The sequence below is a fragment of the Pelodiscus sinensis genome, chromosome 5 (assembly GCF_052426305.1).
Source record: "Pelodiscus sinensis isolate ZL-2025 chromosome 5, ASM5242630v1, whole genome shotgun sequence".
NCBI lineage: Eukaryota > Metazoa > Chordata > Testudines > Trionychidae > Pelodiscus > Pelodiscus sinensis.
The window spans coordinates 7,700,450-7,714,740 of NC_143056.1; the positions used below are offsets into that span (position 1 = coordinate 7,700,450).

At 45.1% G+C, this 14,291-nt stretch overlaps 1 protein-coding gene across 1 annotated transcript in view; it reads left to right on the forward strand.

The window, feature by feature from the left end:
• The window catches only part of STYX (serine/threonine/tyrosine interacting protein), a 28,258-nt gene that overhangs the window by 10,505 nt on the left and 3,462 nt on the right, over positions 1–14,291 (forward strand). The window contains exons 2-6 of the mRNA XM_075926212.2: positions 4,489–4,521; positions 5,522–5,575; positions 7,456–7,553; positions 11,610–11,670; positions 13,488–13,524. Of these exons, the coding sequence (XP_075782327.1) occupies positions 4,489–4,521; positions 5,522–5,575; positions 7,456–7,553; positions 11,610–11,670; positions 13,488–13,524 (283 nt within the window). The remainder of the gene's footprint in view (positions 1–4,488; positions 4,522–5,521; positions 5,576–7,455; positions 7,554–11,609; positions 11,671–13,487; positions 13,525–14,291) is intronic.

The following is a 14,291-nucleotide window of genomic DNA, read 5'->3' on the forward strand; positions in this document are numbered from 1 at the left end:
CAGTTGGCATGTCTTAGACTTTTATTGTCATAACAAAATTCCCACGTTTTGTCTGATCTGAGAAGAGATGCTTGGTATTGTCTGTCTGCTGGGTATCTCAGACAGTATGCATAGAGCATTTTCATTCAGTAAAATATATTGTTGATGGGATGAATTCCTTGGTGTGAGACATCTGCCAGAGCTTAAGCTGCAGGCAAGGATTTTTTCGTATACTTTCTATATGGTAACTGAATAATCTTCTATTGGTGAGTGCAGAACCCACAGGAGAGCTATCATAAAATCACCAGAATGATTCTTGCATTTTATTTCAGAATCTTTTAGTAACTAACAAGGATGTTAAATTGCGTTTATCTGGCTAATCATGTAGTTGATACAATTTGTGGGCCACTCAGGAGAGCTGCAGCAGGGGTAGCTCCAGGAGCCACCTGCTCTGTATTTTAGATGTAGTACATCGTTTCAAATGCAGAGGCACAGTGTCCCAGACCAGCGTGAGCCGGACTGCTTGTTCGCAACTCATGCCGAGTCCAGCAGCCCCTGTTCGTGGCAGCCAGCCCTGTCCAGTGCAAACAAGGGCTGATGCTGGAGCAGCCTCTGTTCATGACAAACAGGGCCGCGGACAGGGGCTGGTGCCGGAGCTGGAGCAGCCTCCGACCATAGTGAGCCTCAGCCCGCTGTGGGCAAAGGCTGCTTCGCAGGACCTTTCCTATTCTCCCCACCCCTCTGCCTCTGAGAGGCAGCAAGGGCCAAGGAAGTGAGTAGTCAGTACTCCTCTCCGGTTACGCTTATCAGGTAGTCAAGTACTCGCTAACATCCCTAGTAGCTAATTGTGTGTACTGTCCAAAAAGAATTCCCAGTGGAGAATGGCTTTTGTTACCCTTAAGACTTCCCAAAGACATTAGAAACTGATGTCTGGAAAGTGCACACTGACATTTTTCTCCATTCAGATTATCTTCAGGGCATCCCTAATTTTCTTTCCCTTAACTGTGTTTTGCTAATTGCTGCCAGCTTCTCTTGCACTACTACATTTTCTGCTGCATGATTTGGCCCCTATTATGATTTGTCTGCTTTCTTGTTTGTGCGCTTTTTAAATATTTACGCAAAAAGGTGGGGGGGTTTTGTTCCTAGAAAATGAAAATTAGAAAGTAGTAGGACTCAGTCTTGCCTGAATATAATTTATTGTATATTTAAATTATCTTGAAAGGAATGTTGTAATCCATCAAGACTAAACTTCTAACAAGTGTATGCACTCTCAGTATGCATTTTCATCATTCTCAATTAAGACTATATCTGATAAATTTAATAATACAAGGCAACCAAACAATGCTTATCCAAACATACACAGATTGGTACAACAGATCCCTAGGACAAAAGGGGCATAAATCCATCGTAGGCCTTGTCTATGTGGATAGTTAGACCAAAGGGAAAGCCAATATGGAGGCTCTCATTTTGGTTTCAATGAGGCTTACTTCAGTTGAGCTTAAATTGATTACAGACAGATTTAAGTTAAACCGAGATGAGTCCACACAGGGCTTCCATTGTTTTAATTAAACTAGTGCAAATTTGTGTGTAGACAAATCTTTTTAAAAAGGGAGAGTTCTTTTCAGCCTACCTAGATAGCACATGTAAGATACTGGTTATCAGTACAGGCAGTCCCCGAGTTACGCAGATCCGACTTACGTCGGATCCGCAGTTACGAACGGGGTCCTCTCCCTGGTCTCCAGCAGACCAGGGAGAGGAAGCAAAGCGGCGGAACACGCGGGCAGCGGACAGCCCAGACACGTCTGAGCTGTCCGCTGCCCGCGTGCTCTGTGGCTTTGCTCTGCTTTGCTCCCCGTCCCCCTGGTCTGCAGACCAGGGGAACGGGGAGCAAAGCGGTGGAACACGTGGGCAGCGGGCAGCCCAGACGCATCTGGGCTGTCCACTGCCTGCGTGCTCCGCGGCTTTGCTCTGCTTTGCTCCCCGTCCCCCTGGTCTGCAGACCAGGGGGACGGGGAGCAAAGCGGGAACACACGGGCAGTCCAGACGTGTCTGGGCTGTCCCGCTGCCCCCGTGCTCCGCAGCTTTGCTCCGGACGCCTGTGGTACAGCAGCTGGGGCGCTGCCAGTTGGTCCCGTAGCGCCGCTCTGGGCGCTACTGGACCAACCCGGCAGCACCCCAGCTGCTCTGCCCCAGGCGTCCTGATTCAGCCACTGCTGGTCAGTTTCAGCAGCGGCTGAATCAGGATGCCTGGGGCAGAGCAGCTGGGGTGCTGCTGGGTTGGTCCAGCGGCGCTACTGGACCAACCCAGCAGCACCCCAGCTGCTCTGCCCCAGGCGTCCCCAAGTCAGCTGCTGCTGAAACTGACCAGTGGCTGACTACAGGAAGCCCCTGCCCCGGGCTTCCTGGAATCAGCCGCTGATCAGTTTCAGCAGCAGCTGACTTGGGGATGCCTGGGGTTCTTAAATTGAATCTGTATGTAAGTCAGAACTGGCGTCCAGATTCAGCCACTGTTGAAACTGATCGGTTTCAGAAGTTGCTGAATCTGGATGCCAGTTCCGACTTACATACAGATTCAACTTAAGAACAAACCTACAGTCCCTATCTTGTACGTAACCCGGGGACTGCCTGTATCTCAATACCTTATCCTATGCTTTTAACTATCAACAGTACTGTAAACTATCTTCAGATTTCATTTTGGAACAAGTATAAGTCTAATGCAATCAATTATATTCAGGCAAGACTTAGAAAGCAGTAGGGCTAATTTTCTTTTCCTAGGAATAAAAACCACCTTTTTGTGTAAACAAGAAATCCTTAAGGTAATCACCAATCATGCAAAACAAAGGACGCAATCAACTAAAAACCATATTTCATAGGAATTTACCTTCTGTTACAAAGTAGCGCATGATTAGTGTAATTGGAAGATAACTTTTAAAAATTAACTAATGTATTTACTTTGTGCATTTGGCAGTGTTTTCTGTGTAATCAGTTTCACTGCAATCCATTTTCCTTGTTTGTGTAGTCTTTTCACACAGTAATAGAGAGAACTTTTCTTAATGTGTTTCATATTTTAATTTGCATTGAACTTTTCTCAAATGCTGTCCCAGATTTAATTTTGCAGTCCAGGGGTTTAGAGAAAAAATTTGCTCTGATACCAACATCCTGTATAATTCTACTAAATATCATTTAGTCAGTAAAGCCTCGCTGAATACCTATTTTAGTTTTAAGATGTTATCTAAATGAGGAAAAGTTGATACTACAATGTTAACAGTATTTATGGCTTCATCAGATTCCTAGAATTGGCCATACTATGATTTTGGGACCTGAAGATACTGCTCCCCACTTTTGAAATATAGGGGTTGCATTCTGTAATTATTTCCTTGCAATATAAACTGCTACTGTAACCTTGACACTTCAAAGACGTGGTCAGCAGTTGTCCAATAAGTGTGTTTTTATATAAGCTCTTCATTTTCTAAGGGGGTGGTGAGAAGGGATATTAGCAGGTCCCTGAAAGGGCAAATGGGAAGAGTTCATATACATTTAACAAAGGAGGTATTAATGCCTCTGGTGAAGGTGGATTAAAGAAAGCACACACACTGGAAAACTAAGCAGGTGTGTTTATCAACCTAATCTCTTTGTGCATGTGTTTTAGTCCTTTGGCCTCCTGCCCTCCCCTCATTACCTTTTTAGATTGTAATTTCTTTTTGTTGATAGGTTTTAAACCTCACCTCTGACTATAGGAAAAAACAGAGGGGCAGGTGGAAATGCTGGTCCCAGCATCTAGAATGTGCAGGTGGATTGAGAGAATGGTACAAAATGAGCCAAAGCAGACTGCTCTGTGGTGGAGTTTACACTGACAAAGGTGCATCCCCACAAAAAAAAACTTGGAAGGAGTTGTGATAGTGCAGGAATCTGACACACTAACTAACAGGTCCTGGCTGGATGCAGGGAGGGGTGCGTACAAAGACGTACAATTGTCTAGGACACATTAAAATGGAAAATATATTTTTGTGGCTTACCCTGCAGTGGAACTGGCAAAGTGTGTGCATAAATAAAATAAGCTTCTGAAATTGTCAAAGCTAATATCAAGTGATTGTTTATATGGTGTCACCTGCAGGATTTCTGTTGATGTGCACCCTTGCAAGTGTTATAATTATAGAAACATCACCTTTACCAGAATTTTGTATCCCCTCTCCCCCATTGCCAATGCAGAAAACCATTCAGACACAGATTAGGCCTGATCCATTCATCATGAAAAGTTTTAATTTCACGGTTACCTTTGGTTGGCATTCTGCCGATTAGTCCAACAACTTGCTTTGCTTTGGCAGTTCATTTTGACCCAAGATGCATTTAGTAACAGATTATGAAATGGCAGGCAGCTAGCTTAATTTAGAAAATCCATTTTCCAGCAATCTATTTCACAAAGTTTGTTTTGGTTGCTAGCTTCTTTTTTTTTGCACATTCCCTATTGTGTGTGAGTGTGTATATATATTTTTATTTTATTTTTTAAAGGATTGGACCTATCCCATGAGAAGAGAGATGCAGGTATGACACTTTAATTTGTTCATTTGAGTCAAAACCCAGTGGCTCTTTCAATAAGTACATCGAGTTGCCAATTGAAAGACTTGGGTTTAAAACTAACTTCAGGCTTTTAGAGAGCAGGCTGGCAGTATTGCAGTAGATATGCCTCCTGGGGGATGGGTGCATGCTACATTATTCTTGAATTCCCCACCTCTGTGGGGTAGTATAGAATAGTAGGAGGAACAGTCTCTTGTTTCATGTGTGCTGTGTGGCTTAATTATGGAGAGGGATTTTTTTAATGGGGGAAGAGGAATGAGGAAAGAAGAGTGGATGGTCTAGAATAAAGGGCACCTGGAATCTCTTGCAAACATACAGTTAAAAACCACAATTAATTGGGGATTTTGACTTCTGCCCCAGCACCTAAAGCATTCAGTATTCTGCCTCTCTAGATGTTTTAGAACATGGGCATGACAAATAGACTAGAGCTTTGCTTCTGACTTAAATGTGTTCAGAAGCAGTTGTTCTCAAATAACATCCTTTGGGGAATGTAAGTTTCAGTACCATGACTTCTGTCAGATCCTTGCATAAAATAAAGATCTTCAGACATGTCTTGATTGGAGGGAGACTAACTGGATACAAATTGCTCATTTGTTACTTACTGTCCTGTAAATGAAATGGCTTTATTACATATAAAGTGGACATAAGTGAGCTTTTGGAAATACAGAAGATGACTTGACTTTACTTCCAGCTCATAATTCCACTGAATCCACTATTTAAATAGGACTGGAGAAGGTGTGGCAGTCTAATTTGAGCTTTGTCCATCTAAAGTATTTAATTTTTCTTTTAAAAACAAGTCTCTTCCTGGGGATCACATTTTTTACTTTGCAAAACTTTTTTTCCTTCCCCTGTTATAAATAACTCTTGATAACATGTCCCTCACATGACTGTTGTTTCCATGAGTTGAGTGCAATGCATCTTTAAAATAAGTTTTTTGAGCTGATATTTAATGTGTTTTCCTCTCTAGGAAATTTTACCTGGGTTATTTTTAGGCCCATATTCTTCAGCTATGAAAAGCAAGGTATGGTTTTCAAAATATTCTCCTCTAAAGTTCTGGCAAAATTGCTCTTGACATATTGTAATGTCGTTATTGTGAACAAGTAGATGTACACAATTAACATTTGTAGGCAAGTCGAACATCTTTCACATATGAGCTCAGTATGAATGAGACAAGGTGAATGAGGTAATATTTTTTTATTGGACCATCTTCTCCTTTCAAGGTACAGAGTTCTTCCTCACGTCTGGGAAAGGAACTCTGAGGGGATGGCTAACCAGCGAAGAGAAACCCATGGCAGATCCATGCCAGCTGACTCAGGTTTATGGTGCTCTGGCTGCTTGATTGCTGTGTAGTTTTTTGGGCTTAGCTTAGAGCTTGAGCTCTGGATCTCTTCCACCGCACAGTCATAGAGCCCAGGTTCCAGCCTGAACCCAGAAGGCAACACAGCAATGAAACAGCCCGACGAGCACGAGTCAGTCGGCATGGGCCAGCCACAGGTGTTCCTTTGTTGTGTAGCTATACTCACACTCATGGCTGAATACCAGATCGAACAGATCATTTAGCCACAACAGTTCTCAAACTCTGGTTTTGGATCCCAAAGTGGGTTGCAGCCCCATTGTAATGGGGTCACCAGGGCTGGCATTACACTTGCTGGGGGCTCAGGGCCGAAGTCAAAGTTTGAGCCTCACTGCCTGGGGCCAAAGCTCAAGGGCTTCAGCCCTGTATGATGGGACGCAGGTTTTAGCTCCTTCTCCCCTCCCCCTGCTTGGGACGGGGGAGCAGGGTTCCCTCTCATTTTTCCCACACATGTACGGAATGAATGTTATGTGCACCAATATGAAGGTCATGTGTGCATCACCTGCTAATTTGCATATAACAATTCATGTGGTGAGTACGAGGGGTGTGGAATGTGGGATGGGGTGTAGGAGTGTGAGGACTCTGGCTGGGGGTGTTCTGGGGTGGGGATGAGGGGCTTGAAGTGCATGCTGCCTGGGGCTGTGATGGGGAGAGAGAACTCCCCCCAGCTCTCTTCCCCACAGCAGCATCTGTGCTGGGGGGAGAGAGTCACTACTCCCTGCCGTGGCAGCTTTGGGACTAGGTTCAAGCCAGGGGAGGGTTTTGGCTGGGTTTGGCTGAGGGGAGGGGTTCCTGTCCCCTGACAATGGCAGGCCCGGGGTTGGATTCAGAATGAAAGAGGGGGGGCCCTGTCCCCTGGCCCTGTCCCCTCTCTGGAGATATTTAAGAACAGGTTAGATAGACATCTGTCAGGGATGGTGTAGACGGAGCTTGGTCCTGCCTTGAGGGCGGGGGGCTGGACTCGATGACCTCTCGAGGTCCCTTCCAGTCCTATTATTCTATGATTCTATGCAGCAGATCTGGGGCTGGATTCCCTAGTGTGAATTAAGCTAAATGACAGGGTTTCAGTTTTAACATGTCCTAGAGGCAGAGAAACGGTTTGCAAAATTATATCATATAGCTTAGAAATACCACTTCTCACCTGCTATGGACTGGTTCCATCGAGATTCAGTGTTAGCAGTCATATTACCACAAGAACTTGAGAGAAGAAGTTATCACAAGATCTCATAGAAGCTGAAAGGTGAGTTGTGGGCAGGGAAACCAGTTTTTAAACCCCTTTGCTGAATTTTTAAAAATCCCTGTTGGTTGAGGCATTCTTCATGTAATCCTATTTGACTGATCAATTTAAAAAAAATTCTGCTCTTTATATGAATGTTTGAGGTCTCATCTTAATGTATTTACTTTTCATATACTTGCCTGATCTCAATTTAGTCTCTCTCTCTCTCTCTCTCACACACACACTAACAATAGCTTGCCATTTTTTATATCTCTGCTATAATATCTATGCTGTTCTTTAAAATGTTTACCTGAATTCTTATATTTTGCAGCTACCTATACTTCAGAAACATGGAATAACCCATGTAATATGCATACGGCAAAATATTGAAGCAAATTTTATTAAACCAAACTTTCAACAGTTATTTAGGTAAGAAATGAACATAACATTCTGAAAAATAAAACAATATTGAAGATTTTATTTTTAAAAGTTATGCTTTAATTATATTCATGGGATTTTTAAAGGTGTTTTCCTTGTTGCTAGCATGGTCCTCTCAAGTAATTGTGTTGTGTTTATAGTAATTATTTGAAAAGTTGCACTAAGATAAACAGGGTTGTCAGATAATTTCTGAGATTTGAATTTGTCCCATCCAGTCACAAAATACCGTGTATTGTGCCAAGCACACACACACAAATGAAGGTCTCTCAACTCTTCCAATTACAGATCTATCAGTTATTCAAGTGCTTGTTCATGTGCATTCCAATCAGGTGCATGCACGTGCATAGTAGCTGCAGAACTTTTTCCCTGGCCATAGCATCCGCCCATGCGCCCCTTGGAGTGGGGCCAATATAGCATCCAGTATAGGGTGCTGCCGACCCTTCCCCTCCTCAGTTCCTTCTTACAGCCAGTGACCGTGGCTGCAGAACTGTTCTTGGCCGTGCCTTAGTCCCCAGGTTTCCAGGTGTGCCGGTCCGGCGTTATGCACAAGACTTGATGCACCTTACAGTGCATTTCTTGCTGCCCAGGCAGGACCCTACGCTGAAGACAAAGGCACTAGTGAGACCTCCAGTGGAATTGAAGGGGAAGCCGGTGACGTTGGCACCAAGATCCCCTCTCGTCAGACCAGAGGCTCTAGTCAATCTCCAGCATCGACCAGGTCATTGTCGAGAAGTGCAGCCCCTAGTCAGACTATACAGGGAGCAGGAGGTTGTTGTCTCTGCACTGGAGGAGGCTTCATCCATCCTAATGGTCACCCCAGTGGCAGAACCCACCAACACAAAGGTGGACTCCCTGGGCCTTCCACTAAGGCCAGGCGCCAACGCTCGCGTTCCGGGAAGCATCCATGGTGTCAGCGACCTTCATCGTACCCTGGGCAGCTGAACAGTGGGTGCAATTTGTAGCCCTGGCACCAAGCACGGCACCATCTTATGCCATGTTGGCACCAGATCTGATTGCAGTCGCAGCAATCAGTGTGGTTTGGAAACACATTCGACATAGGTGCTGCCCCCTACGATGGCACCGATATTGGTCCCACAGGTCAGATCGGTAGCAGACCATCCAATGTACTGCCTTCGGCACGAATCCAAACGTCAGTCCCTCTGCCTTCGGGTGTTAGAGACTCCAAGGGGGGATGATGGCAGAGAACACCACCCTCCATTGATAGCTTCCTCCTCTTCCTCACCCGACAAGGCAGTGGCCAGTTCTTTCATGGCCCTGGCCCATGAGGACCCTCTGGTCTTCCAGACGTTGCTGTGCAGGGTGGCCCAAGGTTTGAGTATCCAAGGGGAGGAGATAGTGGATGAGGCCAATCCAGTGGTTGATATATTAGCCCTTGCAGGGCCATCCAGAATTGCTTTGGCATTGATTAAGGTGGTGTCAGATACGACACAGACCCCACCTCATTGCAGCCCATGGCCAAGAAAGATGAGACGGCAATTTGTCCCCTCCAAAGAGCTTGAGTACTTTCACTCTCCCCACCACCAAACTCCTGAGGCAGTTTCCAGGGACCCTCCCCTCAAAAGAGGGAGGCGAAATGATTAGACCTGTTTGTCTGCAAGGTCTATTCAACAAGGGGGCTGCAATTCTGTATTGTCAATCAGCAGGTCCGGGTCAATAAGTGCCTAGAGCACTCGTTTGACCCTAACCGAGTTTACTGAGCTGCTCCCACCAGAGCCAGCTTAGCGGCTACATGCTTACAGCCCTTTCCTGCCCTGCTTCCAGGGAGGAGACTTCTCTGCCCTGCCACAGCCAGCTGAGTGCAACCGACACCATTGATGGATAAGCATCAGCTTATCGGTTAAACGATTCTAACATCCCTACTTTGCAGCCTAGCTCGCCAGACTTTTCAGTCGAACTCGTCTCAGCAATGACGGACAACACAATGACGATGTCCTGTCTCAGCAAACGGGTGCGCGCTCCTTTCCCCTGTGCGGAGAAGCCCTCAGGCCATGGGATTTCTGTATAGAACATTCAGTCCTCCTGCGAACTTCATACCTTCCGGGAGTGCAGAACGAGCCGGCAGATCACTTCAGCAGGTCATTTCGGTGTCACGAGTGGCTGCTTCGCTCAGATGTTGCCAGCTTGATTTTCCAATGCTGGGGTGTTCCCCAAGTGGTCCTTTTCTCCCCAAGGAACAGGAAGTGCCAATAATTCTGCTCTTTTCAGAACCACAGTCCCAGGTCAGCTATGGATGTGTTTGTGCTGTTGTGGGCAGGCCATCTACTGTATGACTTCCCACCCATTCTGCTGGTCCTCAAAATTAGGAGGGATCAAGCTCATTGTTGTTCGGATTGCTCCTGCTAGGACCCACCACCATTGGTTTATCTCCCTCCTGGACATGTCTGTAAAGGCTCTGATAAAACACAGCCTTTGAGAGAGCAGTGTTTCAATCAGTGAAGAACTCCAACCCCACCTCCCAGACTTGGGCTTGGGGAATGCACATGAACAAGCATTCAAAGAAGAAAAAATGGTTACTCTTCCTTAACTGTTGTTTGCGATGTGTTCATGTCCATTCCAATAGCCACCCTCCCCCTCTGTTGGCAAGAAGGAACTGAGGAGGAGGAGGGTCGATAGTGCCCTCTATTGGGTGCCATTTCTGCACCCCTCTAGCGGGTGCTTGGACTGACCCTGTGGCTGGCTGCTAGGGAACCTTTTTTTGGGTTGGGGGCTGCTGACCCACAGAAAAATCAATCTGGAGTCGCGCACAAGTGAGAAGCAAAGAAAAAACAAAACAAAAAAGCCCCTCACTGATTGAGGAGGAGAGAGACACTCCCCACATTCCCCTCACTCACCAGCGCTTAGGGGGGCCGAGGCTAATCGATCGTGTGCTCCAGCCCTGTAGTGGGATGGCAGGGAAGCTAGAGCACTAGCACAAGCTCCCCAATGCTGGGGGGAGTCCTGAGGGAGCCAGATCCAGACAAACCGAGGGCCACATCTGGCCCCTGAGCCTGAGGTTCTTCGCCCCTGTGCTAGGGTAAAAATCTTCTAGCTGCTGTGCACATGCGCGCACATACACCTGATGGAACGGACAATAGATGAACAGCACATCTGGAAGAACAATAGTTAGGAAAGCTGAATAACTTTTTTCTGGCTATATTTTGTTTTTAATTGAAAGATTGTTGCAATAACTGATTCAAAGACAATATTTAGAGCAGTGGTCCCCAATGCGGTGCCCGCGGGCACCATGGTGCCCGCGGGCACCATGGCGCCCGCCGGAGCATTTGTGTGCGCCCACCGACAACCTGGGCTGGCCCCGCCCCCGGCACGCGGTGCACTGGAGGCACCGGCCCCAGGCGCGTGACACACACTGGCGCCTGGTGCGCGGCGCTCGGGCGGCCCTAGCCCCGGGGCACATGCGGGTGCGTGGCACCGGTGCTGGCCCCAGGCGCGCGGCTTGGGCGGCGGCGCTGGCCCCGGGCCCACAGCACAAGGCGCTTGAGCGGCCCCGGCCCTGGGGCACATGCCGATGCCGGGTGCAAGGGCATCCCTGCCCCTGGCGTGCCCCAGGACGCGCGGCCCCACCCCCAGGTGCCCGGGAGCCTCTAAACATTGGGGACCACTGATTTAGAGTCTTTTTATGGTTCACCAGGCCCCCAGAAGAGTGTTCAGGTACAATTTTATATCCTGAAGATACTGGGAATGAGAGCAGTTTAGTTATATTCTGTATAAATTCATACCCAGAATGGTCCTCTGCATCTTTGATTCCAAAGGGGTTTTGCACTGCATTGTGGATCTCATCCTTCCAGCTGAGAACCGGATAGGCTCTTTCAGATTCAGTCAGAACATTTTAATAGCCTACAGGGGGTTCTACATTCACCATAGTCCTGGAATTGAGACTGGAAAATGAGGTTGTCTTTTATGTGGCAGTGTACAATTCTGCAGTTTTCTGAATATTGTAGCAAAGCTATCTTCTGGATTTACTGCACCATTAAAGACAAGTCAATGTGTAATACTGTTGTATGCTCACAGTAACTGTTTTAATTGCAGGTATTTAGTCTTGGATATTGCAGATAATCCAGTTGAAAATATTATACGATTTTTCCCTATGGTAAGTATCTTGGTGTGTCTGATCGTATTGTGGGCGGAGCAGTTCTATTAGATTTTCCAAGGTGACTAGTAATTTAGGTCATTACAATTTTTCCGTGCCTAAGTCACCTGATTTTTCATTTTCTAATGAATTCTATTCCTGACTCTGCAACTGTCTGCGTGGTGAACTGGATCAGGTCAGTTCACAGCTCTGCCTCGGTTTCCCCATCTGTAGAACTGGGACAGTGATACTGACCTCTAAAGCGCTTCAAGATCTGCTGATGATTAGTGCAGTATAAGAGAGGTGGTGGTAGTAATATCATCACTGTTAGTGCCTGGTTTTTAGTGGCTGCTCATCACTTTCCAAAAACCTGGCCCATTTAAGGTGTCCCAAGATGTGTACCCAGAATTACTAGTTATTTTGGAAAACCTTGGTCACTAAGAATCAGCCCTATAATTTTTTCCTTGGAGCAAGTATTAGTACAAGTCAGTTAAAAGTTAAAGGAAGCTGGATGGTTCAAAATTTAAATTCATTTTCTGAAAGCATATCAAAACCTACTTTCTTAAAAAGTAATACTCTGGATCTTTACACAGAAAAAGTTGGTTAAAAAAATGCTGAATCTTAATTTGTACATCTCAGATTATTTTTGACAGAATTTTATGGGGATTCCCCTCACTCCCTCCCAAATTAAGAGAAATCCTCCTTGCAGTTTGCAGTAGTCTCAGTGTTTTCATAGTGTGGACCACATAATGCATTGATTCCCATGTGATCTCCTTCCTAATCATGAAGCGTTTTTTGATCACACAACTTCCCTATAGCAATTCTTGCAATTTGCTGGCAGGGAGGGTAACACGCTATAAGTGTGTACATTCAACAGTCAAGTGCAATAAAGCCTTGTGTTCTCTGAGGGGAAAATACATTCTTTTTCTTCATTTCATCTCCTCCTCTCACTCTACTCCTTGAATGTGGTTCTTTGCAGCCAGTTGCCTTCTGGTTCCCCTGCTCATACTGCCTGGTCCTCTTCTCTCCCCCATTCCTTGTAACTGTTTTACCTTGGATATGCCTTTCCCACCAATGGTTTTGGACATTCAGGGTGGCTCTTGTTTGGGTCTTACATAGCAGTGACGCCCCCAAGAAGAGATCTCCTTTCTAGCTGCTTTTAAGGTTACCAGGCTCTTCTAGGAAGTGAAGAGACTGGGGCCTTGAGCAGCTAGAAACAAGGAAGAGCTAGTGCTAGTTGACCATCTCATATTGGTGTTGGTCCAGAGAACTCTTTAAACCATAAATCTTATGTTACAGGTTGATTACTATAAACCTACACAATATTCCAGTAAATAAGGTCCTTGCAAAATATAAAGGGTCTTTGTAAAGTAGATACACTGACATCCTTGTAATTCTTCATTAGTATTAATTGTGACCCAGATGATATTTGTTGATTATTTTGATTTTTATCTTTTTACGACCAGATAACATAGACTGTTTGCATTGAATTGTCCTGAATAACTTGGGAGCATTTTGGGATCATAAATAACAAAGTTTATGATAATGCTTATCTAAAATGTGTTTAATTTATAATTAAATCTTTATTAAATCTCTTCAGGTAACTCTTAAATAACTCCACCAAAACTTTTTTGTATCTCAAAATTCTCACACAACCCTCTAAATTTGTATGTAGAACAGTTAAGTCACACATTAGTATGTACAAATCTTGAATTTTTATATATTGACTGAGGATTGGTGTGAAAACTTCAGATTTTAAATGTAAAAATTGTGTTAGTATTTACAGCTCTAGTTGGAATTGCACGTCTTCATATAACCAACAGTCTTTTTTCCTATAGACTAAAGAATTTATTGATGGAAGTTTACAAACTGGAGGTAAACTTGCATGCACTTTTTTCTTTGATTACCTCATTTCCTTATGGCTTGTTATAAAGCTTTAATGATCCACTAGCATAGTTGTATGTATCTGGACATAAATACTTGTAACTTAAGTGGGGATTTCCCAAATTTTTGGGTTTCTTGGCTGACTGGTGCTTGTCATTTTGCATGTTTGTGTATCTGGTCATGAAACTTGTCTTAACATTGCACATCTTTAATCGGACGATCCTGGGGAAATAGGGTTTGCTGAATTAAAGATTTTGCCAGACCAGGGAATGAGTGAGGGGGATGTTAGTGGGACGCTTATCTGGCGCTCTGCGTCCCCTGTCTGCTCCCATGCACTGCCTCCTACTGCTATGGGAGCGGTGGGGGAAAGCCTCCGATGGAGTGTATCGCTCTGCTGCTGCTCCTCCAGCAGCAGCGTGCAGAGTGGCTTCTGCCTGCCAGGTTCCATACCATGGGTATTCCCGATTTACACCCAGAGTATGGAGGTTATAGTATATAGGCCCGATACAAACTGTTCTCCTTCTTTGCCACTCAAAACTTGGATAACCAATCAAACTATTCCTATTCCAATCTTTACACTGCAGATTTGATTGTGTTCTGGAAACAAAGACAGATTCATACACTTGGATTTTTGTTTTTAAATGCAGGGCCTCACTCTTAATACTGAGATCCTGTTAGCATGGATCCTGATTAGTGATGTAGAGTGAAGTAATACAAAATTTGTAAGACACTTAACCTGTTATTCTTTAGAAAATATC